The sequence below is a fragment of the Kogia breviceps genome, chromosome 13 (genome assembly GCF_026419965.1).
Source record: "Kogia breviceps isolate mKogBre1 chromosome 13, mKogBre1 haplotype 1, whole genome shotgun sequence".
NCBI lineage: Eukaryota > Metazoa > Chordata > Mammalia > Artiodactyla > Physeteridae > Kogia > Kogia breviceps.
The window spans coordinates 90318229-90345895 of NC_081322.1; the positions used below are offsets into that span (position 1 = coordinate 90318229).

The 27667-nt window shown below is 52.5% G+C and overlaps 1 protein-coding gene across 6 annotated transcripts in view; it reads left to right on the forward strand.

Annotated features, from left to right (window-relative positions):
- SMOC2 (SPARC related modular calcium binding 2) overlaps positions 1–27667 on the forward strand; it is a 155832-nt gene that overhangs the window by 21043 nt on the left and 107122 nt on the right. For all 6 annotated transcript variants that reach the window (XR_010836137.1, XM_059083330.2, XM_059083331.2 and 3 more), the window contains exon 2: positions 22468–22639. Coding sequence is in view for 5 of the 6 variants with exons in the window: in XM_059083330.2 (XP_058939313.1) it covers positions 22468–22639 (172 nt within the window). In the remaining variant the exon portion in view is untranslated. The remainder of the gene's footprint in view (positions 1–22467; positions 22640–27667) is intronic.

Consider the following 27667-nt stretch of genomic DNA (forward strand, 5'->3'; position numbering starts at 1 on the left):
GCACTGCCTTCCCCAGGGAGGCACATTTGGCAAAACTGACAGTAGGCGGGCTTTGCGAGGGGTAGCTGAGCATGCTTTGTACACAGGTCCTGGGGCACTAGTTTATATAAACATGAAGCTTTGCTTGGTTGAGCATAGAGGACCAGGAGGATTCTAAGGGTCAGCATTTGAATACAGAAGCAACTCTCTAAACCTTTTTGTTTGTAAATGGTGTCCTGAAATCAATAAACTAGCAATTCAGAGCGTCATGCAAGTTCAGACCGGTACCAACAGCCAAATCGCATGCCTTTGTGGTAAAAATAAGCAGAGCATTTGGTCCCTACTGGCTTAGCTGGTCACTGCAGATGACGTTTCAAAGACAAAGACCGTTTACCACATACGAATGTTGCCAAGATTCCCAATTTGCAGTCTCATTAGAAATGCTTTCTCATCTCTTCAAGAAAATTGAATGGAAATTTCCAGTTCATTCAATGAAATCGTGCTTATGTCTTTTTTCCTTGTCTTTGGGATGGAGGACTAAATTAGAAACAATAATTTTCTCCGAGCTTGATCTGTTCATAGGAAATACATACGGAATTTTAAATATATTCATTTTCTCAAAATTGGCCTTTCTAAGTGACCGTGTGTGTGATTTAGTGCAGAATCTCTCATGGTGTGAGTCAAGGCTGACGTCCCTCAGGGCCACCTACCGTGCCGACAGAAATGTGGGTTTGCACCCACTCTTGGTCCCCTGAGTGAAGATCTGCAGGGTAGAGACATGCTCTTTTTGAAGCAGAATCTCCAATGGTCCTTAAGGACACCAAAGTCTGAGAATCACCGACTTATATGAGTTCCGTGGAAACTTCTTCTAGATGTATGGCATCTTTTCTTTTTCGAGAAAAATGATCTGCCAGTTAACCTGTTTTGCCACATCTGTATAGTTTTTTGTTTTTAAAAAATCCAATTTTTAAACTTGGCCACCTGTGACGTGACTTTATTTTACGTTGAACAGGGATGGCCAAACTTGGAAAGATACTTCTATCCCAGTATTCGATAAAGTGTGTCTCTGACCTTTTATTTCTTAATGATGCCATAGTTGTTGCATCTAAGGCCACAGATGCCAAGACCCTGAAAATCAGCGAGAAGTCTGAATTTTATCTTCTGTTGCCATTTGAGGCACTTCCGGGATAATTTTTACCAAAATATCAAAAAAGAAAAACACCAAATGTGAGATGCTGAGAGTTCATCATATATACTTTCTGCTGTATCTATTTTATTTGATGATAATACTGTGATTTCCACTTTACAAATCGTCCTTAAGAACCTGGACGATACGTGACGCACGTTGTGGGGCGGACCACAGACTCCCACCTTGGATTCTGGGTGTGGGCTGTTCCGGGTAACCCTGCCTCCTGTTTGTGTGCAAGGAAGTTTCCACATCACGGTGATATTGCCTTCGGGCACCTTGATTTGCTACTAATAGTATAAGCCTTTTGCCAAAAAGATCATAGATTTCATCGCTCATGAGACAGCAGACATACAGCCATCCTTCCCTCCGAGGCTTGAATGAGGCCAGGCTGCAGAAAGAGGTCACTGTCCTAGGAACAAAGCCATTTTCCCGCATTCCATTTTTCACAGCTGTGTAGGGTCAGCAGAGAAGTCCTCACAGCTTATTCAAGAGGCCAGGACCGGAGTGTGTGTTGCGTGTTGGGAAGCGGTTCCCTCACCTCTGCTCTGCCCCAGACGGTCTCCTCTGTCCTGTGAGCGCCACAGGCAGGCGGGCGGGTGCTCTCAGGGCACCTGGGCAGGCGGTGACTCACGCACCCAGACAGGCTTCAACTCCCCGCAGGCTGTTGCCCAAGACGGCAGGATCCTCTGTCTTCTGGCGGAAACGTGCTTTGGCGTGTGGGGTTGTCAATCCAATCTCGACACCTTAGCGTGACTACAGTCCAGGTGCTGCCAGGTTCTGGGGGGCGGGGCGGGGGCCAAGGATGGCGGCCTGCTGAGCAGGTGCCGGCGAGGGGGTGTCCGAGATGCGAAGTCCTGCGCTCTCACCTGGACGGTGAGATCGCGGGTTCGGAGGTCAGGGCAACAGTCACAGCGATGTGGTTCCTTGCTGACCGGCTGGTCTCCTGTCCTGCTTCACGGCCCTTCCTGCTGTTTGGGTCCCTTTAGTGAGTCTGGGGGCTCAGCAGCAACCCTTCCCGCCTCCTCGCCCACGTGGGGAGGACGGCCCAGGCCCCTCGTGCTTGTCTCGAGGGAGGATGCTGCATAGACCCCGAGGCTCCCTGAAGCGGACCCCAGGCGCCGGCTGGCTGGGTCGCGCAACCTTTGGAAGTTCGCAGAGCTGTGAGGTAGGGGCCACGCACGGGCCCAGGACCCCGGCGCTCGGGGGACAGCGGATCGTCTGGGGAGAGGGTGTGGCGTGTGCAGCCCTGCCCCCTGGGGACTGGACGGCGGGGGCCTGAGCCCGGCTGGTGGCCCTTCATCAGTTCATGTTGTGGGTAGGGGGTGTCCTGCAACGGGGCTGAGTGCGCCCCAGCGAGTGTGTGTGTGTGTCTGTGTCTGAGCACGTCTCTGTGTCGGGCACCACACACACACACAGCCCGGGCCGTGTCAGGATCGGGGGGCCCCGCGTGCCCGCTGCACCGTGTCCACACCCCCGGATTGGCTGAGGCCCCCTTCCCACGCGTGGGCACGTAGCAGCGTGGGGAGGGGCGGCGTGGCCGGAAGGTGGGTGGCCTGGCTGGGCCCCCCGTGCCACCCTTCCTGAGCGTTGGCTCCGTGCGTTTGTGCCCCGGGGAGGGTGATGCTGACGGCCCCCTGGGCCCTGGTCCTGAGTTAGGGGGGCTTTGGGGCACCTTGGGCGAGCACACAGCTTCTCGTCACCAAACATCCTGTTGGGCGCGGTGGCCGCCACCTGCTCCTGGACTGTGTCCCAGCGCTGCCTGGTCTTTTCCGTCCTCTCCTCCGGTGCTGAGCTCGCTCTCTCTGCCTCTCCGCCTGGCGCTGGGCGGGGCCCTCTGGCCTCCCCACACCCTCCCTCCTGGTAAAGCCGCTCCTCCCATGACTTTTAATACCACCTGCTCTCCAAGCGTTTCCAAGTGTCCCTGTCCAGCCAAATTCCAGACATAGCACCACCGTCTCCCCGGTCTCTGTATGGCTGAGGCCGCCGTGCACAGTCACACAGGCTGCGTACTGCACAACTGTCCGGGCGTCACGCGTATGTGTGATAAAGCATGTGACCAGCCGAGGGTCACGGCCCAGAAAGCATTAGTTATTGGCGCCGTTGTTGGATTTAGAAAACGTGGAGCAAGTGACCGGGTATCGGCTCCGCAGCTCAGCTCCTGGGGCATCTTAACTCTCAGCACTCGGACATGGGTGCGTCTGAAGAGGCTCCGGCTGTGGAGTGCGGTTTCTTAAGTTGCTGGGATGTGTTAATGTGTTACTTTTAAACGACAGAACTAGCTTCGAGCCGTAAGACTAAGGATTCAGATCCATCTTTAAAGAAAAGAGAATGTAGGATAGATGTATCTATAATTTCAGATTCGCTTACTTTATGTTGAGTCGACCCTCATGGTACAGAATTTCACCCGGTAGTTTCCCGTGGGAGAAGCCCCGGAGAGGCTGGAGTCAGAAAGATCACGTCCTGGCTCTGTCGCTGGGTGACTCTGGCCAGTTTACCTCTTCAGCTCCTGGTCCCCACCGTGAATGCGGTGCTGCTCTGGGCAGGTTCCGGGGAAGCTCCAGGGATGGCGCCCGGCAAAGCCCTTGCACCCCTCCGGACTCGGATGCAGGCCGCTCGTTTACTTGTTTATCCCCGAGACGTCAGATGGGTAGACTCGGCTCGTCCTGCTGCTCCGGGAGCGCCCGCCGTCCCGCCCACCGGTCGGATGTGCGGACCAGTGGCGGGTCCTGTAGAAGATCCATGGAAGCCTTGGGGAGAGGAGGAGACCAGGAGCCCGCCGGCGAGGGGCCGCGCAGGAGGCCGAGGTTACGTGGGGGGAGGGGGAGGTCCCCAGGAGGCTGGGAGGCTCGGCGCGGGAAGGACGGTGGCCGGGCCGGGAGGAGGTGAAGGCGCACCTCAGAGATGCTGCAGTTCGGGTCCAGACCAGCGCAATAAAGCGAATGTCACGATAAAGTGAGGCACGTGAGGTTTTTGGTTTCCCGGCACATAGAAGACTGGTGTTTACCGACACTGTAGTCTGTTCAGTGTGCAATAGTTTTACATCTAGAAAGGCAACGTGTGCACTTTCATTAAAATACGTCCTTGCTAAAAAATACGAACCATCGTCTGATCTTCAGTGAGTTGCAGTAGCAGCGTCGAAGATCACTGATCACAGAAACACAGCAAATACAACACTAACGAAAAAGTTTGAAATATGTCGAGAGCTACCGCACCGTGACGCAGAGACACAAAGTGAGAAAATGGTGTTGGAAGAATGGCGCTGATAGGCTTGCTTGATGCAGGGTTTCCTCAAAGCCTCGATTTATCAAAATCGCAGTATCCGCAGGGCACGTAAAACAGTCTGCCTGTACCGACCAGAGCGGTGAGGCGCAGGCGGGAGAGAGAGGGGGCGAAGGGGGTGGGGGCGAAGGGGGCGGGGGCGAAGGGGTCGGGGGCGAAGGGGTCGGGGGGAAGGGGTCGGGGCGTCGGTCCCTCCGGGCACGTGGAGGTCATCCATGGTGGGGCTGGTGCCCTTGACCAAGTGGACAGGCTGGAGGAGGGGATGTTTGGGACAGGGTGACCTTGAGGTGTCAGGACGCGATTGACCGCTGTCTGCTGAGTTACCGTGCACGTCGACCCGTCACGTGTTTTGTGTCCTTAAACCTCCCACCAGTGCCCTGGGGAAGGGATTGTTGTTTCAGTTTTATGGATGCAGGACACACAGGTGGAAAGTCCAGGAATTTAAGTATTTCTGATCCAAACTGTTTTATTTTGTTTCTAGCTGTCCTAAACTGTGCAGAGGGCAGCTGGCAGTCCATGAGCGTCTTGGCTACGTTTCAGAATTGGGGGAGTCCACACAGACATGCTGGTGATAGTCATGCTGGAAATTTGTTTTCGACCCACAGTTTTCGTTGTATGTGCTCAGTCACCCATTAGACCAGAAAGTGACATCTAAGCTTGTTCGAGGGGCGTAGAACATAGGTTTTCTGTGTCTTGTTAGGTGTTTGGGGTATTTACTTTCTGCTTGCTTTTCATAATTCATTCTTTTTTCTTTTTTTTACTATCGACACGTCTATTTGGGTGATGGGCGTATAGTTATACATTTTCAGTAGGTTTTAAGTGTTTTATAAGTTAAAAGTAAAATATATAAAACGTGATTTTTTTAAAAAGTAGCTCAGGTCCACTATAGACATTTGAAAATAAAAGAGCACATGAGGAAAGTACCGGTTTCCTGTAATACTGTTGCCTAGAGATTAAACAGTGATACAACTTGGCAGTACTGACGTTTTGCAATCTTTCGTCTAGGCCGTGTGTGTGTGTGTGTGTGTGTGTGTGTGTGTGTGTGTGTGCGCGCGCGCTGGATATGGGTATATATGTATATGTGTGTATGTAAACGTGGGATCATGTTCTACATTTTCATTTTAAATAATTTTGTTTAAAAATATTTTCTACCTCTTTTATATGATTTTTAATGGATTGACACATTTCTGTTGTATGGATTTAGAGTAATTTGTTTATCCAAACCTCTATGGTTGGATATTTCATTTCCTTCAGATTTATCTCGCTATTAAAATGATATTGCAGTGAACAGTAGTACTGTGCATATGTGGTTATGTGCTCTTCTGATGTTTTTCATCACATATACCGTGGCTGTGGGATTCTTGGGCTTCAAGATTGTAAAGGCCTCTAATACATAGTATAGAACTAGCCAGGGTTTCTGGGAGGTGGAACGTGTGGCACCGAAGGGACGGACTCTGCTGAAGCAAAGCACTCCTGAAAGTTCAGAATCAGCAACTTTATTTTCCTTGGTTTTTGATCTAAGAATCTATGTTCATTATAGACTTTTGTTTGCAGTAATACTGATGACTCCAAATCTTTAACCAAAGTTGAATTAAATTAGATGCTTTTTGAGTCTCAATTAAGGTTGGTTCACTTTGAAAGCTCCAGGCTCGGCAGTTTCATTTTCCTGCGGTTCTGCACTTTTCAAATCCTCGTGTGGACTTGGAGTAGATGAGCCCAGATCCTGGAAGAACCGTCTTTCCTGTGGATTCTCCAGCTCCAAGACGAAACGGAGTCGCTCGGATCGATGGCCAAACCTCAAGCACATGTGTGACCACCTCTGAGATCACCGACCACAGCCCACCCTACCCTGCCCCCGCCAAGCCTCCAAATCACTGCTCTTCACCTTTTCAATTTGAGGAGCCTGGAAATGCATACTTTGGGCTTGTCACACGATCCTTATTATTAGACGTGTGCTTAGATGGACTTCTAGTCATCTGTTTCTCTCCCCTGGAAAGTTTGACCAGTTGGTATTTTTCTGACTTCCTTGTTCTGCTGCGAGAATGGACAAGGGCGTTTGGAAGCTTTGGGCTTTCTTTTGTCATACCTCGAGGCCCGAAAGGAAAAGGATGATGGGACAAGAAATGATGAAGAGTGGTTTTGCGTATTGTCTGTGAGTCCTGGCTGTTTGAGTTTGGGTGGCAGCTGGTGGAAGTGTGTGTGTGTGTGTGTGTGTGTGTGTGTGTGTGTGTGTGTGTGTGAAGGTGTTGGGAGGGAACTCGGGGAAAGTACTTTCCTGTGTTGTTCTAAAGAGTTATCTCCAAATATACTTGTCTTTTGGGGATCTACTCCCAATGAAACCCAAAACACACACCAGAGCTACCTGACACTTCTCCAGCATCGCATGTTCTGCAGAGCACCCCACCCCACTTGGGTCTTCTCAGGACGCGGTGACCATGTGTCACTGCCCCAGCTTCTCCCATTTTCTCCCCCAGAATAACTGAGCACATGGGAACGCGTGAGTCTTTGCTGAGTGGATCTCAGGCCTGCCATACCGCTGATGGCCTGTAAGACCCGTGAAGCAAAGTGGGGCCTTCGACAGCTGCCGTGTGCCCACCCATTGACAGATATTGGGGGTGACGTCCTAGAGTCACTCGCCATGGTTCCCGGCCTTGGGGCTTCGGGCCAGTTGGGAGCACGGGGACAGGAGGAGAGGCCAGAGCACCAGCTGTGCCGATGCATTGGAGAGATGGCTTGTGGGGGATAAAGATATTATAGCTGGGGACGTGACCGTGGCTGGGGTAGCCTGAGTCTTAGTGAGCCCCCAGAGAAGTGCGGGATATTCCCTTGCAGAAGTGGCCAGCATGGCATCGTGAGATGGGTGGGAGAGTGGTTTTCAGATGAGTGTTTCTGAAGGAGGGAGTGAGGGTCACGTGCTAACTGGGGTCTCCTAGTCCAGTGCTGCAACTGGCAAGGCAGATGCGGAAGGGGGCTCACCCGGGGCAGAGAGCTTTTGTCGACCCCCCGCCCACCAGAGTTTCAGGTGCGGCCATGTCGAGTGCGCCTCTGCCCGTCTGAGCCCAGAGAAGGGTGTCAGCAACATCTGAGGAGGTGTAGGGTCTGGTTTTGAGCAGCCCCGGTTTATAAATGGTGTTGCCGCTAATTTGCAGTTTAAGATACAATACCTGGTTTATATTTGTGGGTCCTGGCAATGCTCTTATGTACAGCTGATCCTTTATAAACGTATTAAAGTGTATTTATAGACTACATTCTAAGACACCTCTGCTCCGTAGGGTGAAGAGTCAGTAAAGTAAAAGTGCTCGTGGTGTCCGTGTATCAGCAATAACGTTCAGAAGGCAGCGTGACTTTTATTGTCTGATATTCTGAGCAATCCGAAGCCCACAGCAGCTGAGCCCCAGACGCGTACACAGCCGGGGCAGGAGTGAGCTAGCTCCTTCCTGATTGTTCTGGACGCGGCTCCTGTCCAGGGCGTATAGTAACTGACCTTCTTACTTCTTCCTTTCTGTATGTGCCTGTAGTTCTTTTTTTTTTTTCTTTTAAATTGAAGTATGGTTGATTTACAATGTTGTGTTAGTTTCAGGTGTACAGCGAAGTGATTCAGGTATACACACACACACACACACACACACACACACATCTCTTCTTTTTCAGATTCTTTTCCCTTATAGGTTATTACAGAACACTGAGTAGAGTTCCCTGTGCTCTACAGTAGGTCCTTGTTGATGATCTCTTTTACATACGGTAGTGTGTATCTGCTAATCCCAACCTCCTAATCTATCCCTTCCCGTTGATCTTACTTCTTCCTGTGGGTGCTATTGTTTTGGCAGCTCTGGTCCAGCCGTTTCCGGCTCACTCACGGTTGACTGGACTGATCCAATGAGTGAAAGGGTTTCATTCCCAAAGTCACTGAAACCAACCAGACGGCAGAAATCAAGCATCCGGTGTCTCGGTTCTCAGTCCCATGGGACAGGATTCATAGATTTTGCACCCCGTCACCTTCTGTTTGTGTTCTGCGTGACGGGAGGCCTGCGGTCCCCCAGTCTCTGTGCCATGGAGCAAAAGAGAGGGAAAAAAAAGACAACTTAAGGAAAAGAGACGCATTGTGTCTTTGCTCCTTATTCAAAGACTAGCAGTGAGCAGTGTCGCCGAGATCACAGTCTGATTGGCATGTTGTTAGGCTTAAGGGGCTGTTCTCTATCAAGTTCACCCCCAGTTGCGCCCGTGGCTTCCTTCCCCAGAGCGGTATTGGCTGCGAGAGCACATCCAAACCCATCGTGATTCACCATGAATCAGTAACAGCGTTTTGGAGGCTGATACAGAAAACCTATCTGATTCCCTGTTGAGTTCATTCAGATTCTATTGTGGTTCCACAGCGTTTTACAAAAAAAATAGTCCTGGTTCCAACTCTCTGCCATCCAAATCCACAGCTTGTAACATTTCATTACAGAGTCAAGGTCCAGGGTGAGACCTCAGCCTACACAGAGCTGCCTTTCCTGGAAAAGAAGCATAAACCAGGGCATTGATCCCACCACCCCGCAGGGTGCGTCTGTGTGCCGGGGGGGCCGGGGGGGGCGCTCGTCCAGGGCGGCTCTGTGCCCTGAGGTCCTGGCCAGCCTTGGATGTGGCCGTGACCAGGCCAGGGAGGTGCAGGTACTGGAGAGTGAGTTTTTGTCTTTTTACTGTTTAGGCCCACTCACTCACTCACTCATTCCTTTTTGGTTTACCCTTTATGTACCACATAGGAGCAGGTAGCAGGCGGGCAGCTGGGGCTGGGGGCTGAGAAGGTCAGAGGGTGCATGCGTGATGTTTACTTTTAATTCACAAGACTTTCATTTTCCCTACTCTGCATCCCCTTTAGTTCACCTTATGTTTTAGAGGCAAGAACTATCAGAGGCGTCAAGGGAGACCCCCGTCCCCACGACCAGCAGTGGCGCCCGTGGTCAGGTTCTCCAGCGACTGGCCCATCAAATGTGCTTAATCCGAACCTGGCACGTTCCCCCTTCTGGGTTGGCAAGCCCGTGACACAGGCCACTGATGGAGATGAAACCACATGGCCGAAGTGCGAGCCTGGGCATCAGTTACACGTTTCACTGTCACCGCAGTGTGGGATGATGTTACTAAACGGCGAAGTTGGTTTATCTAAATGAACTTCTCTCTTGGTTACAAGGTGACCGTGGCTGTGGGGTCAGTGACACTTTGAGGGATAACGCTGTCTCGTAGAACAAAACGTGGACAGTGCAAGAGGCACCCGTGTGTTCTGGCCTTCCGTCCTCCCTACACGAAACGGTGTCCTAAAGGCATCATCTTTCTCTGGTTCAGTGTCGCCAGCCTGCACAGTGAGGGGAAGTTTCTTGATAGGCTTGTTGAGGGCTTGTTAGGTTCCAATGAGATTATTCAGGAGAAAATTCTCTGTGTTTTTGGCATGACGTCTTCCCGAGTCCTTCATAACTTTGCGTGAAGATAGTTTTGAAAGAAGAATTCACAGATTTGAACGAGAACTAAACCAGTGGGAGATTTGGATGTGCTCAGAAGTGACCTCTTTGAAGGACAACGGGCTTGAACTTTCATCTTTATGGGTATAGATTTGTTAAAAATCCAGTTCCCTTTGTAATCTTACCTTGTGCAAGAAGTGGTGTAGCTTTGCACAGTGATGGAGGGAAATGTTTGGTGAATGGTGTACAAACGTGAAAGTAAGTGACAGGTTTCCAGAAGCAAAGGAAAACTCCTGTTCAGAAAGTGGCATTCAGAATATAAAGGCCAAGGTATCTGTAGCGTGGACCCCATTGTGATAAGATTTGGTCCTGTAATAGTGTTACAATTTAAACTGATAATAGTTTGATATATGAATATCGAATTTCCAGGTATATTAAATCCTGGCTCATTAAAGTTAGCTTTAGATGAGCAAGTTGCCAATGTGGATATAATTTATTTTCCAAAAAATATATAAATCTCAGTTTCCTTTTTCTGGTTAAAAGGCAGCTAAGGGAATCTTTTTCAACTGGCTCTTTCCTCAGACGCGTCTTCTGGTTTTAAACTGTCTTTGTGTCGCTTCTGTTCTCACTGGTTCTCGCCCCTCTGTGTTTTCTGACGAGAACTCCTGAAGGAATTTGACTCTGTGCAGTAGCCGCTTTGCTTTCTGGAATTTTGCCTGTCAACAGCCGTGGACTCAGTAACTTCAGAGTATTAGCAGTGTGGAATCATTCTCATGCCTTTGGAACAATCCTAAATTAAAGTTTTGTTTCTGTTTCCATTATAAACCTCACTGTTTTCTTGGTTTGAGTTTATTCCAGTCATGTTGGTTGAAATCTTGGCGAGTTTGTTCAATAGTTACACCAGATGTTATTAAGAGTAGTTTTTCCACTTAAGCGTTCTTGAGTGAATTTATTCTTTATGAAACGGTCAAGTTCAGGGTCTGGAACCGGGCACTGGACACCAGGGAGTAGGCACCAGGGTAATCCTGTCTCTTGTTCTAATTAGGAGATTTTAGGGGTACAAAATGCTAATTCACTTAGGAAATACATAAAAATAGTGGGTAGGTCTCTTCTTTTCTTCCCTCTACTCTCTTTCTGAATTTAACACCTAGAGAACATTTCTCTGGATTTTCCTTGGAGCACTTTACAAGGGTCAAAGAACCCATCTGAATCCTTTTGGTCAGTGAACACGTCCTCACTGTCAAAATGATGGGAAAACCTTATAAGTACACAGGAGATTAGCAGTGCCTCTGACTTGTTCTGCTTAGAGTTCAGCTGGTTTGCCCGGGGAAGACATAAGTGGACAAATGTAGTTTCCTGACACTGATGTTCTGTGATTCTCTCCCCCAAAGGCGGTGGAGCTCCAGGCTGGAGCAGCCCATCCCAGGACAGAGCCAGCAGGGGCGGAGGAGGACTTGGGAGAGCGGGATGTTGATTTGCCCTTCCTGGAGGTCTGAGCCCTGCAGGGATGGAGGAGGGGGGTCAGCTCAGCCAGAATGGGGGCACTGGTTCTGGGACCCAGCGTGTGTGACTCCGGCTCCCTTCAGGCAAGGGTTTCTGTTCCTCTGAATGAACCCCGGAGTCCAGGATGCTGCAGTGAAGGGCAGGACCAGCACTGCTCCCTGTTTCCCTGGCCGCCTCTTTCTGCAGGTTCCCCTCCCCTGATGGGAGGCCATGGCTGCGACCTTGGCTGCAGTGGCCTCGGGGAAGCAGCCAGAACAAGCTCACTTGTTTAGGCCCTTTTCTCTGTCTGGCGTCTGCTGGTGGCCTCACCCTGCCGGGCCGTCTTCACCTGACCCTAGGCAGCATGGTTGGGGTCTCTCCCAGGGCTCTGAGTTCTCCTCTGAAAACCCCCCGTTTGTCATCCTGTCTCCTGGGAACATTTAATTCTCTGGAAAGCATGTGATGCTTTGAGCACCTCGTGGAAAGCGGTGCACACGTTGGTGATGGGCTGAGGTGCCCGTTGGGAACTCTGGAAAAGGCCGAGGGGCCTCCTGGGACAGAGGGTGGTCTCTTCCCTCTTGAGCCCCTGCCTCACCCTGGCGTCCCCGCACCCATTATTCACGGCAGGGGTCAGCCTCCCCGAGGACAGGGCCCCTCTCACGTCCCCCCTCCCCTCCCCCCTCCCCTCCCCCTCCCCCTCCCCCTCCTTCACCCCCTCCCCAGTTTGGGCTCGCTGGGCAGTAATTTGTCCCCCCAGGGGGAGGGGAGCTCAGGCCTGTGTGAGGGTCACACATCCCCCCCCCCGCGACTGCTGGCCCGTCCCTCCCCACCTATGCTGCCCCTCCTGCTCTTTTTTTAAAAAAAATAAATTAATTTTATTTATTTTATGTATTTTGGGCTGTGTTGGGTGTTCGTCGCTGCACGCGTGCTTTCTCTAGATGCAGCAAGCGGGGGCCACTCTTCGTTGCGGTGTGCGGGCCTCTCGTTGCAGTGGCCTCTCGTCGCAGGGCGCGGGCTCTAGAGCGCAGGCTCAGTAGTTGTGGCTCGCGGGCTCTAGAGCGCAGGCTCAGTAGTTGTGGCTCGCGGGCTTAGTTGCTCCACGGCGCGTGGCATCTTCCCGGACCAGGGCTCGAACCCATGTCACCTGCAATAGCAGGTGGCTTCTTAACCACTGTGCCACCAGGGAAGCCCCCCTCCTGCTCTTTATCACCATCTTCTTGTACCTCTCGGGTCCCTCAAAATCCTCGCTGTTCCCGCCAAGTTTCTCCTCTTCCTGTCCTTAAAGTGTTTATCTTTCCTCTCTAATTAAAGGTGTGAATTTCAGGATGACTTTTTCAAAAATATGATTCTTAGCATTTTCTATTTGCCTCATTAATACGGTAGCGGGGAATGGATATTGACTTGTCTTTTTGCCACTGGTCCTTTAAAACGTGGGGTTTAGGAATCTGGTTTAGGAAGTGAATTACCCTTCCTCATTGCTTGCAGAGCAGCGTCTAAAAGAGCCGCCGGTGATGACAGAGGCGTGTGCTCTCATTGCCCCGCGCCGGGCTCCGGCCCGGGGCTGCTGCGAATGCGCATATGCAGCCAGTGCGGCCTAGCTGCTGCATTTTACATTTCATTTCGCTTGAATTAATTTCAGTGCAAGCAGCTGTGTGTGACTGGGGGTCTCGCGGGGGTGGTGCCCTGTGTTCCAAGGTTTGGGTTGAACTGCACGTAGGGCAAGTCGTGAGCTACCTGACCCTGGACTTCAAGTCCTGCCAGCGAAATACCTTGTGTCTGGGTGACGCACACAGGTGAGGGTGGAGAGCTGGCCCCCCGCGTTAGCTCCTGGGAGAGGGCGATGCAGACGCCGGCCGAGGGCGTCGGCTGATGGACCCCGGAAGCGCCAGCCGCCCGCTTCCGCCCGGCTCCGACTCTGCGCTCGTGCGCTTCGGGGACGATGATGAGTCTGAGCGGTGATGTGCCAGCCTCGGGGGATTCAGCTGGTCCATTTCAGAAACCTGGGAAGAGATTCCCCTCGAAGGCCCCACGCCTCGGCTATCTCCTAACGTAAACAGGGACTCTTAAAAATGTGAAGAATCTGTTGGAACGTGTAAACCGAGGTGATGGGGGCATAGGCCCTCTTCCACTTGCGCAGATGCTGACGTGGATCACCCGCAGGCCCGGAGAAGGTGGAAACCTGCGAAGAGACGAGAGGGCAGAAGCGGGGCGTGCCCATGGCACCCCGCCCAGCCCCTCTTCCGCGCGTCTTTCCGAGGCTGCTTTTCAAAACGGGGTCCCGTGCGTGGGTGCAGGTTGAGGCCTTTAGAGCGGGTGCCCTGGGGCAGGAAGACGCAGCCCCGATCCCCGGGCTGTGTTCACAGCCGTGCGTGATTGCAGGGAAGGGCAGGGACCCGGGCCCAAACTCCTGGATTGGTGTTAGTTTGTCCTGGACGAGCTGGGTGACCTCCACTGGGAGCCTCCGTCTCTTCTTGGGTCAAATGAGGCAGCGGGGCTGGTGTCCTCTGGGACCCTCGGTGTCTTCATCGGTGCCCCTGCGAGCTTCTCCCACCCGGTCTCCAGGCCCTGACGGCATTCCATGCTAAAGGCGCATCCTCTGCCTTTGCCCCCAGGGCGTGTGGGCCAAAGGCATCCGGCTCTTATTTACACAGAGAAAGGGAGTCAGACTTCCTGCCATGGGTTTCTCCTTGGGGTTGTGGCTGTGTGGACGGGGTGGAGGTGCATGTGGGGGAGGGAGGGTCTTCTCTGTGCCTCCTTGTTCCCCGGGGACCCCTCTCTGCCTGGCCCAGCATGCAGCGTGCACGTACCTCAGTGGTGGACGGTGAGGTCGTCCAGCCTCCCGATGCAGAGGCTCTCGGGGCTCATTCCCTCGTCCTGCTCCTTCACGCAGCACAGCCCTTTTAGGAACCTGCATCGTGCTTGGACCCGCGGGGAGCCCTGCAGGAGCCAGACCAGTGACCGTCCTGATTCTCATGACCCCGGTCTGCAGCTAAACCTCCTCACTTTCGACACCGTTCTTGGGTATACGTTTCACCCCAGAAAGGGCGAGATCACGAACGCAGGAAGAAAGGTGAGGTTGGGGTGTGGTTAAGGATGCAGACGATGTTTCGGAGGCTGTGCGGGTCTCATCAGAGCTTGGATGTAGACTTGGAACTGAACTCTGCCTGGTCTCTATTGGGAGATCAGAGGCCCCTGGCCTCACGGGATGTGTCCATCCTCACTTTTAAAAAGCAGAAAGGATGTGAGCGCGCTGGAGACTTGGCGGCACGGCCCGCTTCCTCGCCCACGGAGCGGTTTCTCTCTACCTGCTTCGCCAGCAGACGAGACCGTCCCGCCGCGGCGTTTTCACCTGTTGTTTCCAGCGGGGTGTGTCCTCCTGGCTCCCACTTTACTCCTTTCGTTCTGTCCTCAGTGGAGACGCTTCTCGCCTGTAGCTCATCGTCTCCTGAGGTTTGGCTGAGAAGCAAACTCTCCGGCGCCCCTGCTTTCGGACGAAGTCCCCCTGCTGTGCAGATCTCTTTAATATTCTCTAACATGTACTTTAGTGTAATTTGCTCTAAATGCTTTGAAATGAGCAGGAGCCTTAAAAAAGACACGCTGGCTGAATGCCTTTGGAAATGTCGCTTCATCAAGGAGCGCGTTGATCTTCCAAGGGAAGGAGAGCGGGCAGGAGCTGGGGGCCGCGTGCGGTGTGCTGGGCAGCTCCAGAGACGGGGAGGCTGTCAGGGGACGTATGAGCGATATGTCGTGACAGAGCACAAAGGATTGGCCACGTCCGGGCACACAGAGGCGGCAGCCTTTCTCCGTCTCTCTCCCTGTCGTCCGGCCACGTGTCAGCGATGCCACCTGCAGGCCCCGCTCCGAGGGCTGGGGCGCGGAGCGCGGTGGGGCCCCAGGCACGCCCACGCCCTGTCTGTGTGCACAGATGTCCCAGGCGCCCAATCTGGGGTGGAGACTCGGGACCCTGGGGCTGACCGGCCGCCCGGCCGACAGTGACGTGGCCAGCTGCTGGGTGTAGAGTGGAGGCTTTGGAAAATGGGGTCAGACACAGGCTGGATACTTATTTTCCTGGTTGATTTACCCTTTTGTCTTTGGACCCAGACGGGGCGCCTGTATGATCTTTGTGTGCTCTCAGCCTGGGGGTGTTTGAGAGCGGCGCCCGCGCAGCGGGTGGCGATGGGGACGGGCCTTTCGGGTTGTAGGGCAGGTGTGTGTCCTCCCAACGCACTGAGAGTGAGACTGTGCCAGGGTTCCGATGTCCGTCCTGCACTTTCAGGGTCTGTCGTGGCCTCTGCTGTTTACTAGTCCCGAATCCCTAAGCCTATGAGTTCAAACGTCTTCTTGCCCCTGCCACGTGCCCTGGTAACTCCACAGCGGTCCCACCTGGTCATGTTACGACAGCTCCTCAGACAGTGCACGTTTGTGGAGCACCACCTGTGGGCCGGACGCGGCGCCGGGGCACGAGGCCTCGTGGATGAGCACACGCCGTGGTCCCAGGCGCTCTAACGCGACGGGTCGAGGGTCCTCTGTGATGTTCTCCCATGTCCCAAATGTGCATCGTCTCCCAGAGCTGTGGCCCGGGAAAGACATGTAGCTGTGAAACGGCCATGTTGCCTATTCCTTTGTTCTTACTGGGGTCCTGGGCGAGAACTGGTGCTTAATTGTAGGTAAACTCATGAAGGTAGTGTCTCTGCCCAGAGTCCTGTGAAGCTTCCTTCCACATCTTCAAGTCATCGAAAGGGTGGTGACACCTTCAGAACAACTGGCAGGGCTTGTATGAGCAGAGGTTCAGCTCCATTGCGGAGTTTTTAAGGCATTTGTAGAATCCACTTCCTGCAGACAGATCACCTCTGAACCATAAAAGTAACGGTTGAATGTTGGCACGTAATTTTCAAGCGAGGATCAGAGGTAATTCTTGCACTAAGGTACCACTATCCACATGACATTTTATTAAGAAGAATTTTAGACTAACGAAGTTCCTACTGACTCTCCAATAAACTTAAGTCTGGAGCAATCAAAACCCAAGAGTTTCTTGAATTATCTCCAAGAAGTACTAACAGGAAGAAAAAATATCTGCTTTCATCTTTGAAATTAATATTGATGTGGAGACAGGGAAGGAAAGTAAATAAAAAAGAAAGGATTGCAGAGCAGTGGGTGCAGCTGAACATCTGCGGTGCCTGGTTGTGGGGTCAGGAACCGAAGCCCGCCGTGCGAGAGCGGAGGCCGAGGCCAGAGCAGCCGAGAGAGGCTGGGTCTGGGACCCGAAGCGAGCAAGGCCTCTGTGAAAGCACTTGTAAAAAGTCTTATGTCCATCCGAACAAAACGCGAAGGCAGCCCAGAAATAAAGAAAAACGTCGCAACGGCCTGCGTGCGCCGGGGGGTCGGTCACTCCCTGTCACTCCTGCTTTTGAGAAGCGTCTGGCACCCGCGCCTCTCAGCCAGGCTGTTGGCGCTGCATTTCTCTGGGTTTTCTCAGTCCTGGGAGGGCTGTCCCTGTGCCCTACACGAGGGGGACGACGCTCCTGTCTCCGGTCCTCCGTGGGGTCCCTGCAGCCTTTGCTGCGGCCCGTCTGCCGGGCCCCCTCTCCGGGCACGTGCACCCCCTTCCCAGGGACCTGCGTGTGGGGCCGACCTCCCTTGCTCTCTGCATCTTCCTGCAAAAACCTGCTTCCTTGTTCTGACCGCCTAACTGAGCCCCCTTTCTACTTCATGCTCCGAAGTTTCGTTTTGAAAATGACCATAAATTGGAGGATCCCTTAATGCTCCTACAGTGGACTTGAAACCTTTATGACCGCGTAAAGGTTTGACCAGAGCAGATTCGCCCCGTGTTTGAATACCTGCTTGGGAGGGCTTATTCCAAGTGACATCTGTATGCCTCCTCCAAGCACGGTTCTCCGGCACTATTTCCTTTCATTTTCCCAGTAATGGTCATGGAACAGGCAACAGTGTTACCACCTCCATTTCACAGATGAAGAAGCCAAGGATTACCGGGCTGAAAGGACGACCGTCCCAGGTCACATAGCCAGCTGCCCGTCTCCAAAGTCAAGGCCATTTCTTTGACCACTGAGCCCTGCCGTGCAGACCACCCGCCACACAGGCTGGCATTTTCCAGCACAGACTGTTGGCCGCTCTTTGTCTCTTTATTGGGTTTATAGCTTTAATCTAGTCATAAAACCTAAACAAATGCATCCCAATAGTTTGCCCTTGGTTTTTAAATTCCTACAGATGCCCCATCAATACAACGAAAAGGCACAAAGGGGCCCCAAATGATGACGGTGGCACACGTCATCGCTACGTTGCTGTCTCACTGCGTTATTTTACTCAGGGTCTTAAACTTCCTAAGACAGAGCCCCCTTTGCAGGCCCACAGTCTACCGTCTTCACGTCACGTTGCTGGCTTGTTTTTCAAGTGGGGAAAGTGGGGGTGGGGACGGGCATCTAAGAGAGAGCCGATCCCGCCGCCGTCTCTGTCGGGGGCCGTTCCTCCTGGTGCCGCGCCCGCCTTGGAAAGGAGCAGCTCCCTTGGGGGACAGATGCCCTTTCCACCCACGGTTTGTCTTCCTCCTATTCTCCACACTGCAAAGCTTGTTATTTTAGTTATTCTCACAGCTCCCTCAAAGTCGACAGAGAAAGCAGCATTGCTCCCGTTTTACAGACACACAAATGGCGTCGACACCACACTCTTGTAATTTGGACCGTTTGCTAAAGGTCCTAAGTAGCACCGAGCAATGGCAGAACCCCGTTTTCACTGGTTGACAGTTAGCGTCCGTGAACGCTGCAACTGGGTCGAGTTCATTACAAAGGACTGGAGAACCGTGCTCAGTGGGTTGCTTTCTGTAAGACCGTCCGCTGGCGTCATCTGTGTGTGCAAAGGGGAACGCGGGGTTCGGAGTGTTCTGGCGGCAGGAAGGGGGCCAGCTCCCCGGACCCCTGGCACCCCTGAGCCGCCCCGGTCCTCGGGGTGCCTCCCAGCTCGTGGGTCTGTAGGCCAGTCGCCAGACTGACCTCACAGCAGACCTGCATGAAGTCACTGTTCTGGATCGGCTTCTGGCGACCTGTGCCCTGGGATTCCAGGCCGCGTCCCGTCTCATCCCTGGCGTTTCCAGCCTTCTCGGATGGTCTCTTTGAGGAGCGTTTTCGCACCCCGCACCAGATCCGGCAGGCTCCCCTGTAAGGCTCTCGGACGCTCTCTTCGGCCTCGTGTGACCTGGTGATCGTGCGTCGTCCTGCTCGATACGATCGTTACTCGCTGGCCTAGATGCGGTCGTGAGGCTTCGTGGCGCTGTGTTTGCTGCCCTCTGGAACTTAAGCTCTGTGAGGACAGGACCGCCTTTGAACCCTGCCCCACGCCCCTCCTGGAGTCCAGGAAGAAGCCTGGCACAGGGCTGTCCCTCGACACTTACTGAAGAAGTTCAATTCAAGCTGGACCTGACGTTTGATCTACCTTAGAAATACCAAGTCCTTACAAGAGTGTGACGAAGAGGCAGACAATTCAAATACTGCGGGAGAGTGTTTGTGCAACGTGCACGATTGGCTTTTGTTAGTTCCGGCGAACGAATGAATGAGTGAATGAATTGATGAGTGAGAGAATGAATGAGCGCGGGACTGAATGAATGGGTGAGCGGCTGTGTCTCTGGGGGAGACCTCGAGGCAGCAGCTGTGTCTCACTCAGACGTCTCAGCTTCAGGCTGGAGGCTCTAAAAACCCCATCTCCACGTTCATCATAGGTTCGGGTTCTCTATTCCACTGAAAAGTAGGCAGCTCTTTCCTGAAATCTGAGGAAGCGCAGGCTCTCAAGTGGAGAAGGTGCCCTGTGAAGCAGGTGTGTTTATAATAGTGCCCCCAGTGTCCCCACCTCCCCCTGTGGTCCAGGACCACTCACTCTCTCGAACCCCCCAGACCCACCCGTGCCCCAGACGCCCTCGAGGTTCTACCCATCTCACCCCCGGCGCATGGGCCTCGTCCTCGCATCCCGCAAACACACCTGCTTGGAAGCGACATTCATCTTCCGGTGGCTCATTATTAGAAGGTTCTCGCTTTGGGGAATCTTACAGCTGCCGGATTATGTAATTCAGAGGTGTTTTGCTTAATGTCAACCCATACCATGTGTTATTCCATATTCTAATCAGATATCAATATCACAGTGGGGAAATTCATCCGTATTGAGTGTTTTAACCCATTTCTTACGTGTTTTCATTTTGTTTCCGCTTTTCCTCCGGCTTAAACCCATGCATTTATTAAGCAGAAGATGCATCACATCTTTAATTCGTTTGCACTGGACCTACTTTTTCTACTGCAGGAGTCGCTTGACCTCCAGGCAGGCACGGCACATGTACCCCCTTAGCTTCCTTCTGGCCCCCTCCCCACCAGCGCACCTGTGCAGACAGCCCTGCTTCGGAAAAAGCGAAGGAGACGTGGCCCTGGGACCCGGAGGCCTCGTTTTAGTTGTGTTGTTCAAAGTGTAATTGACGTCCTTCTAAATTTGACAGTTGTGCCTTCCATCTGAGCTAGTGTGAAGACCCTCCGCCAAGTTCTTCAGTGAACACTAAATTCTTCAGAATAGGACTGTTTTATTTTCCCTCCGGGGCTTTGTTTAGCCAAGAATCCAGCTCTGTTAAAAGCTCATTTTCCTCTGTACACTGTCTCCCCTGGAATGTAATTGCTGTTAAAAACGGGGAGGGGGAGAAACATGCAGAAAGTGTGAATTCATTTCTGAGACAGAATAAATAGTTCCATCGTTTGTTCTACACCATTAAATTATTGAGAATTATGGTCAAATTCCAAGCGCCTGAAAGCTCAGCTTTTTTTTTTTTTGCGGTACGCGGGCCTCTCACCGCTGTGGCCTCTCCCGTTGCGGAGCACAGGCTCCGGACGCGCAGGCTCAGCGGCCACGGCTCACGGGCCCAGCCGCTCCGCGGCATGTGGGATCCTCCCGGACCGGAGCACGAACCCGTGTCCCCTGCATCGGCAGGCGGACTCCCAACCACTGCGCCACCAGGGAAGCCCTCAGCTTTTTTAAAAAATAAAAAATAGAGGCTGCCTCTCTACATTTAGAGAAAATGATAATTACGACATCTTTCCCTAAGTCATCTGCATTTCCTCACTTGGGGTTTCAGGAAATACAAATAGACCACCTCTTAAACACAAAAATTAGCAGGATCTAGGTTATTTCAGGTTTTCATCTAAAATAGAAGGGAGCTGCTTCTGGGCGGGCTCCTGTGTGCACTGGGCCTGCGAAGGTCCTGAGATGTTTCACGGTCGTTTGCTCCCCTGGTGGCCTCTGTCTCTGTCTCTCTTTCTTTCTCTTGCACAAAACTGCTGTGTTCCAGGCCAGCTGCAAGTCGTAAGAACAAGTCTACGAAAACTCAAATGCTTGTGAGGAGAGGAACGAGGTAAGGCAGTGACTTTGTAAAAGGAGCAGCGTTTCACGCGGATGGAGTTCCCCAGGTGCGGTGCGCTGGGCGCCCCTGTCTCCTGGGAGCTGCCGCTGCCTGGGGTGTCGCCATCGCGGCTGGAGAGTTAATTCTCATGAATCCGTTTCCGGGAAAGAGAAAAAAGGGGTTGAAAGCCCTCAGTGACAGAATTCAATCAAATGTGCTTATGGGCTTGCTCTACCCATTTTTATGTAAAAGAACACTTTTTTTGTTGTTGCTAACTCTTGGAAAGGTAATGATCTGTTTTCACCTGCCTCGTGGCTGGAGTCTTTCTCCAGGAATCCGGGACATGGCCAGGGACCTCAGCTCCCAACCAAACACGCCGAGGGATTGTCTCCCTGCCACAGTGCTCTTGCAGCCCTCCCTCCCCAGGACCCCAGGTGGGGCCGTGAGGACCCCGCCTGGACCCCGGGAGCAGTGTGGCTCCCTGGACAGCCGTCCCCCCATGGGGCCCTCCTTCCCCTGTGGCTTCGTCTCAGCTTCAGCTTCGGTAGCTCTTCACACATCGCCAACTAGGACACTCAGAGACGCAAGCGGAGAGTTTGGGTATCTTTTTAAGGAACGAAGCACCCTGAGTTTGAGAATTTCCTTTCTTTCTCTTCCTGATGAGGGAACACGTTGCTAAAATCCATTCGCACTCTCCCTCCAGCTCCGACTGGGACAGGGGAGGGGTTGCTGTGAGTAGAGCTGTCTCTAGCCCTGTCAATATTACCGGGGCAAACATGCCAAATAAACCAGTTCAAGTATACACAGCGCCCAGGCCTCTACACACTGCTGTGGAGTCTTGAGTAGTAACCACAGCTCAGGGTCTTCTCTCTTTCCTTTAATAAGTCGCTGGGGCTCCATAAATCAGAGCAAACGCCTGTGAAGGGCAGGTGACATTCCAGTGACCAAAGGCTCACGATGGCTCCACTTCCCAGAGCTTGAAGCTTTATCGGATTCATCTTCGTGCTTGTTGTTTCGTCTGGGGTGAGGAGCACGACGCAGAGGCTGCGGCACACGGGGGGCGGGGAAGCCCGGGGCGTGGCCAGGGAGCGCCATCCGTGGCCCAAGGAGGGCGGGTGTGGGCGCAGGGGGCCGTATCGGAGCCCCACTGGCAGACGCCGTGAGCGCTGAAGCCCCGCGTCCGGGTCCTCAGAGGGGTCGAGGAGAGGCTGGGGACCCCAGCGCGGTCATCGGGGACTGCGGGGAGGGGTCCCCCGGGGCAGGGGCTGTGCTTGCACCACCCCGGCAGCCCTGGGTCCTGGGAGGAAGGTGAGATTGTGGGGAGCTGTCCAACAGGGAGAGACTGCCCCCCAGCTCCAGGCCCACAGGGCACTCCTGATGCCCGCGACTTCCAAGGTGATGGCAAAACGTGCTGAATGCAGGAGTCAACCAGGCGCTGAATTCACAAACGCAAAGAGAAACATTGCTGTTCAGACTGTTCAAGGTACACAGAACATGTGCAGACCTGGACGGTGTCCCAGGCCAGTGGTGGAGGCTTCAGGGGTTCAGCCACCGAACGCCGAGCAGTGCAGAGAAGTTACCAGTTATCCAGAGGTGTGAAACTAATGGAGGTCGGAGTTTTCAGAGCTTCCCACCATGTGTCTGACTAAGTGGCCTTAGGTAGCCTTATGCTTTTCCATCGAACACGCTTTGAGATGTCTGGCTTCTTTTTTCTTTGCTCCTCCCAGTTTTTGAGAGTCGACCAAGACAAGGACAAAGACTGCAGCTTGGACTGCGGGGGTCCCACGCAGAAACCCCTCTGCGCCTCGGACGGGAGGACCTTCCTGTCTCGCTGTGAATTTCAGCGCGCCAAGTGCAAAGACCCCCGGCTAGAGATTGCTTACCGCGGAAACTGCAAAGGTAAGTTGCTTTCGATCCTTTGTTCAAGAATCAGTCACTGAAATGTACACCCATGTGCTTTCTTTTCATTTGGCCAAGGTTTTCTATGTACAATGTCAAGGGTTTATGTTCAGAGCACGTAGTGAAAAGAGTCATTTCTGAATCACTTTTTTTTCTTGTTGAATGAATGCTCTCTTTTCTTAGAATGTTTTATGACATCATGACACAAATTTATCCAAGGGTTTCACAGAATGTTTCCAAAGTCTCCTAAAATTATTCTCACCAAAGTTATTTTGATTGGTTCTTCCAACTCTTTCTCATTTCACTTTTTAGCCTGTGGGGAGTGTATAATAGCACCTGTGCCCTTTTCAGTGACTTTTTTGGGGGGTGCTGATTTCACACTTGTAATTTTCAATTTTCCTGATCTAAGAAGCAGATTTGGAGTTAACAAGCATGCTTAGAGCAAAACATTGAAATGCTTCCCACGTTAATGAAGGGTTTGACTCAGCAAAACACGCTGATGTTTCAAGCACAAATAGAGTCAATTTCAGAAAGAGATTTAACCTTCTTTTTCTTATTATCTAGGAAAGAAGGCCACATAGGCTAAAACACCCTTGAGCCAGTCAGTGTCCTGGGTGTTTAGCCGCTAGCGCCAACAATCTGCCCAAAGAAAGAAGAGCTACTGTCTCAGCTCCGTGCTTGGCCAGGTTTTGAGTCATTTGCTCTTCCTTTCATAATGCGCGACACATCCTAGGTGAACAGGTTGGAGCCACTGCTCTACGTGACAAGGACAGAGTTAGGCCTGTCCTTGGACGTGGGCACCACTCCTGCTGACACCCCGCAGGACGCTGCCCACAGGCGTTGGGGCAGCCCAGCACTCAGCTTCCACGCGCGTCTGATTTGTGTGCCCTAAACACGTCCCTCGGAGAAAAGTTTGGCTGTAACTTTATGCCTTGATTGTTGTTACACACTTCGGGTATTTGTGCTGAGAAATGAGAAGTGACCTAAGAATAAATTCAAATATCAGGTGATCTACCTTTCAGAGAACCTTCTAGCAACAATGGCCTGTGCTGACTTTGCTTGTGAGAACAGGTGCTGTGGAGGTGGCAGTGAAGTTTGAGTTTTACGATCCTCTTTGATGCCCTGTTCCTTTAGAGAACCCCCATCAAATGTCCTTTAGGACGACAATTCCCATCAAACGCTCTGCCGGAGGACGATGAGGAAGCCGCCATATTAAGCCTCTGAGTTGACCATAGTCTCCGTGGGCGTCTGTGGTGGATTCATGAGTCAGAGGCCAGAGGCCGTCCATCTGTCTGGGTGGACATTGACACCGGAGGCCTCTGTGTCCCACAGTTGAGGTCGCTTTCCCGAGCCTCCCACTTCGAGCTCTGCAGAGTCCACGGTGGGTTGCTTTTGCACAGGGAGGGTACATTGGAATTAAGCGCAGATGGCCTTTTGGTGGATGTCATTGTTAGCTTATTTGTGTTTGGATCCAGCCTAATTTTTTTTCTGGATAATTCCCTTGGTTGGGATTCTCACACCACACAGAAGAAATTTCATACCATAAATTTGTGACACAAAAAATGTGATAAGGGACAGGACTTCCCTGGCGTTCCCGTGGTTGGGACTTCGCCTTCCAATGCAGGGGGTGCAGGTTCCATCCCTGGTTGGGGAGCTGGGGTCCCACATGCCTCGGGGCCAAAAAACCAAGGCATAGTCCAGAAGCAATATTGTAACAAATTCAATAAAAGACTTTAAAAATGGTCCACATCAAAAAATAAATCTTTAAAAATGTGATAAGGAAGAAGTAGGTAAAAATAAAACGTATTTCCTAAAAAACAAGTTAAATTTAAATCAAAAGGATTAAAATAAAAAGAATGCAAAGGTACCTGTAAACTTCGAGGTCAAGTTTATCTGGTGCTTCGGTTGCCAAGGGTAGCAAATATTAAAGTTACTTTAAAGAGACATTGTTAGTTGTACAACGTAGTTTGAAATAACTGGGCATCAGGTACCTCTGATGCTGTAGATTTGGGGGAGTTGGAGCTCTGAAGCGTCTGCTTTCGGCCCTCGTCCTGTGGGTGATCTGAGTCTGGTCCGTGCTGGGGCTGCCCTGAGAAGGGCTTCCCAGTCTGCAGACAGTTTTTTCCCACAGACGCAGCCTTTCCCTGGAGCCGAGCTCTGAGCGAGAGCAGATCCTCCTCAGACAGGATGGGCTCCTTCATTCGGGCTGATTTACTTAGTCGTTTCCCCACCCTGTCCCCCCCTCCCCCCCGTGTCCAGCATTTAACACCCCCCAGCCCGCCCCGGCACCACGTGGCAGGAAGGGCTCACGGTGAATGGGAGGGGACCCCGATGCTGACGGACCAGAGACAGGTGTCCTGGCTGCCCCGGCAGGTGCTGCTGTTGCAACCCTCTGTCCCCAGGGGCGCGGCCACTGCCAATTCCGCACCACACGCAGGTCGAGAGCTTTCTGCTATGAAGGTGAGAGCCGGAGAAGGAGATTGAAATGGCACTTCCACTGCACGGAATACGAATATCCATCCTCATTTGCTCTAAATTATTCCCAGTTTTGAAATTGGCTGGTGTATCGTAGTATCAGCTTGGCAAGTGTGAAGCTGCATATTTTGAGGGCATTTCCACATATTTGGTTGGTGACAGTTCCACAGGCCGGTCTCTTTGGGATGTGCCAGTTTGGAAACAATGATTGAAATATTTCAGTATTTAATTAAGTTGGATTAAAATTTTTTTGTGCATTTCATATTATGCTCTTAACTATTGATCTTGAACAGAAGTGCACTGGTTTACACTGATGGATTTTTCTCATATTTTCTTAGAAATTTGTGGAGTTTGTGTTTTTAGAACTCAGCAAACACATTAATATTTTTCTTCTGATCTGAGACCATTGGGCCTGTCTTTCTTTTCAAGAAAAATCTCTGGCATTGAATAAAAAAAGCCAAAAAAAAAAAAAAAAAAGGAGAAGAAGAAGAAGAAAAGTCAAGATGTCGGTAGTTCTTGGAACTATTTTGAGATTTCTGCAAACAGAATTATAAGGGACATCTGATAGAACCAACTTCCTGGAGGTTTCCGAGACCCCGGGCTTTTCAGTGGCCAGTGAATAGGAAAAGGACATCGGTACAAAGTGCTTCCTGGTACCCGTGGTCCCCTTTCTCATCCGCGCTCGAGTCTCACGGTCACTGTCCTGATCGTCATCACAGAGCGCCCCCCTGGCGCTGTTGGGGTCGCAGCATGGCCGGCTTACGAGCGCGCAGGGGTCTGCAATGTCGAGGAGACAGACCCCTGCCCCACGACAGGGGTTATTATTAATATCGCGGTTATGGCGAGTTTCCAGAACCCTTGATCTCTCCCTGCGGAAACCCTGGGCTTTCACCCTGGCCACATAGTGACCGCTGGCCTAGAGACCTCAGTGTGACCGACAGGCCCTCTGTCCCTGCTGGGCTGCTGTGACCAGGCGTTACCGTAGCGCTCTCTGGGCAGGCCTGGCCCTCAGGACCACGGGACCGTGCTCTTGCCTGTGTGTGGCCCAGGCCACTTGCAGGGGGCGTCCGGCTGGCCTGGGCTCGGAGTGCACTCCGCTGAGTCCTGCAGGGAGAGAGCTCAGGCTCCGAGCACTGCAGTTTTGGAAAGTCTGAGGACGGCATCAACCACACACAAGTGGTCAGCAGCAGGGCTGTCGCCCCTGAAAGTACCGAGGTTTTCGAGCAGAATTTCTGTGAGGCCCGAGGGTGCTTGTCACCTCCAGTCGGTACAGTACCGCCCTCTCTGAAGTGCTCTGTGTACTTTAATTTTATTAAAACACATGTTGTGAAGCCTAACAGCGGTGGTGCCCGCAGCCCAGCAGCAGTACCTCTGATGCTACTGGCGTGGCCAGGCAGGCAGCTGGCTGTGGATCTCCACGTGGGGCAGAGATGGGGTCGGGAGGGCAAGGCCCTGGCCTCTGCACCTCGCAAGCTCCCAGGGGTCGGGGGACCTCGGAACCAGCGCTAAGGGCTGGTTAAGGCAGCCGGGAGGGCGCCACCTGCCTTCTCGCCTCTGGAACAGGGCGGTCGGGTCAGATGAACACGAGGAATTCTTTCCCTCCGAAGACTCTTCCGATCATAAAAGTGTGCTCCTCCCAAGCCTTTACTCATCCTTGGAGAGCCAGGAAGTGGGCTGGAAGCTTCATCGCTGGCCATTTTCCTCAGGCTTCGGATGACACTGCCTTGGAAGAAGGCAGAGCATCTGGATGTTCCCACGTAGCTTCACCTGGAGGCTTTGTTAACCCACCACGGCGCCGAGGACCAGGGTGCAGTTTGGTTGCTGGAAATCAGTTAGCCTGCCATCCCTTGCTTCAGTGAAACAGGTATTTCCACGAGAGGAGTCTATGCAGGGTGCGTGGCACGTGTGCATAGGTACACGTGCATGTGTGTGGGGGTGGGCACGCACCTGCGTGTATGGGTGTGTATGTGTGTCTCGTGCGTGTACATAGGTGCACGTGCACGCGCACGTGTGTCTTCTGCCCGGTCCTCTCGGGGGTCTGTGTCCCTGCTTCCTGCTGTGTCTCTTCAGACTCCGTTCGCCCACAAGCAGGCTCCGAAATGCACTTTACAGGTGTGGTTCCCGGACGTTTTAATCTTGCTGGCGCTTGTCCCTTGCAGAAACCCCATCCCAGTCTTGTTGACCTTAACTCCTTCATGCTGTTCTAACAGGCCTGATGTTAGAAGCGCCCTCGTTATAGACTGAAGCAGACACGAGGAGAGGTAGCGCCATTGCTCTCACGTTCAAGCCAGGGGCAGGAACACAACAGAACTTTTTGAAATGCTCGTGGAAAACATCTTTTCTCCGTTTGCTTCAGCAACCCTGTATCCTCCAAGGTTAGTTCCTCAGAGGAGCGGGGCCAGCACAGCGCAGCCTCAGTCAGTCTGCCCTGTGAAGGTCTGTAGCCAGACTTCACGCAAAAGGACCCGGGATCAATTGCACGGGGACCTAGGGTGATGCGTTGGTGAGTGTGGTGATCTGTCGTCATAGAGCTGCTTCTGATCAGTCGTTTCC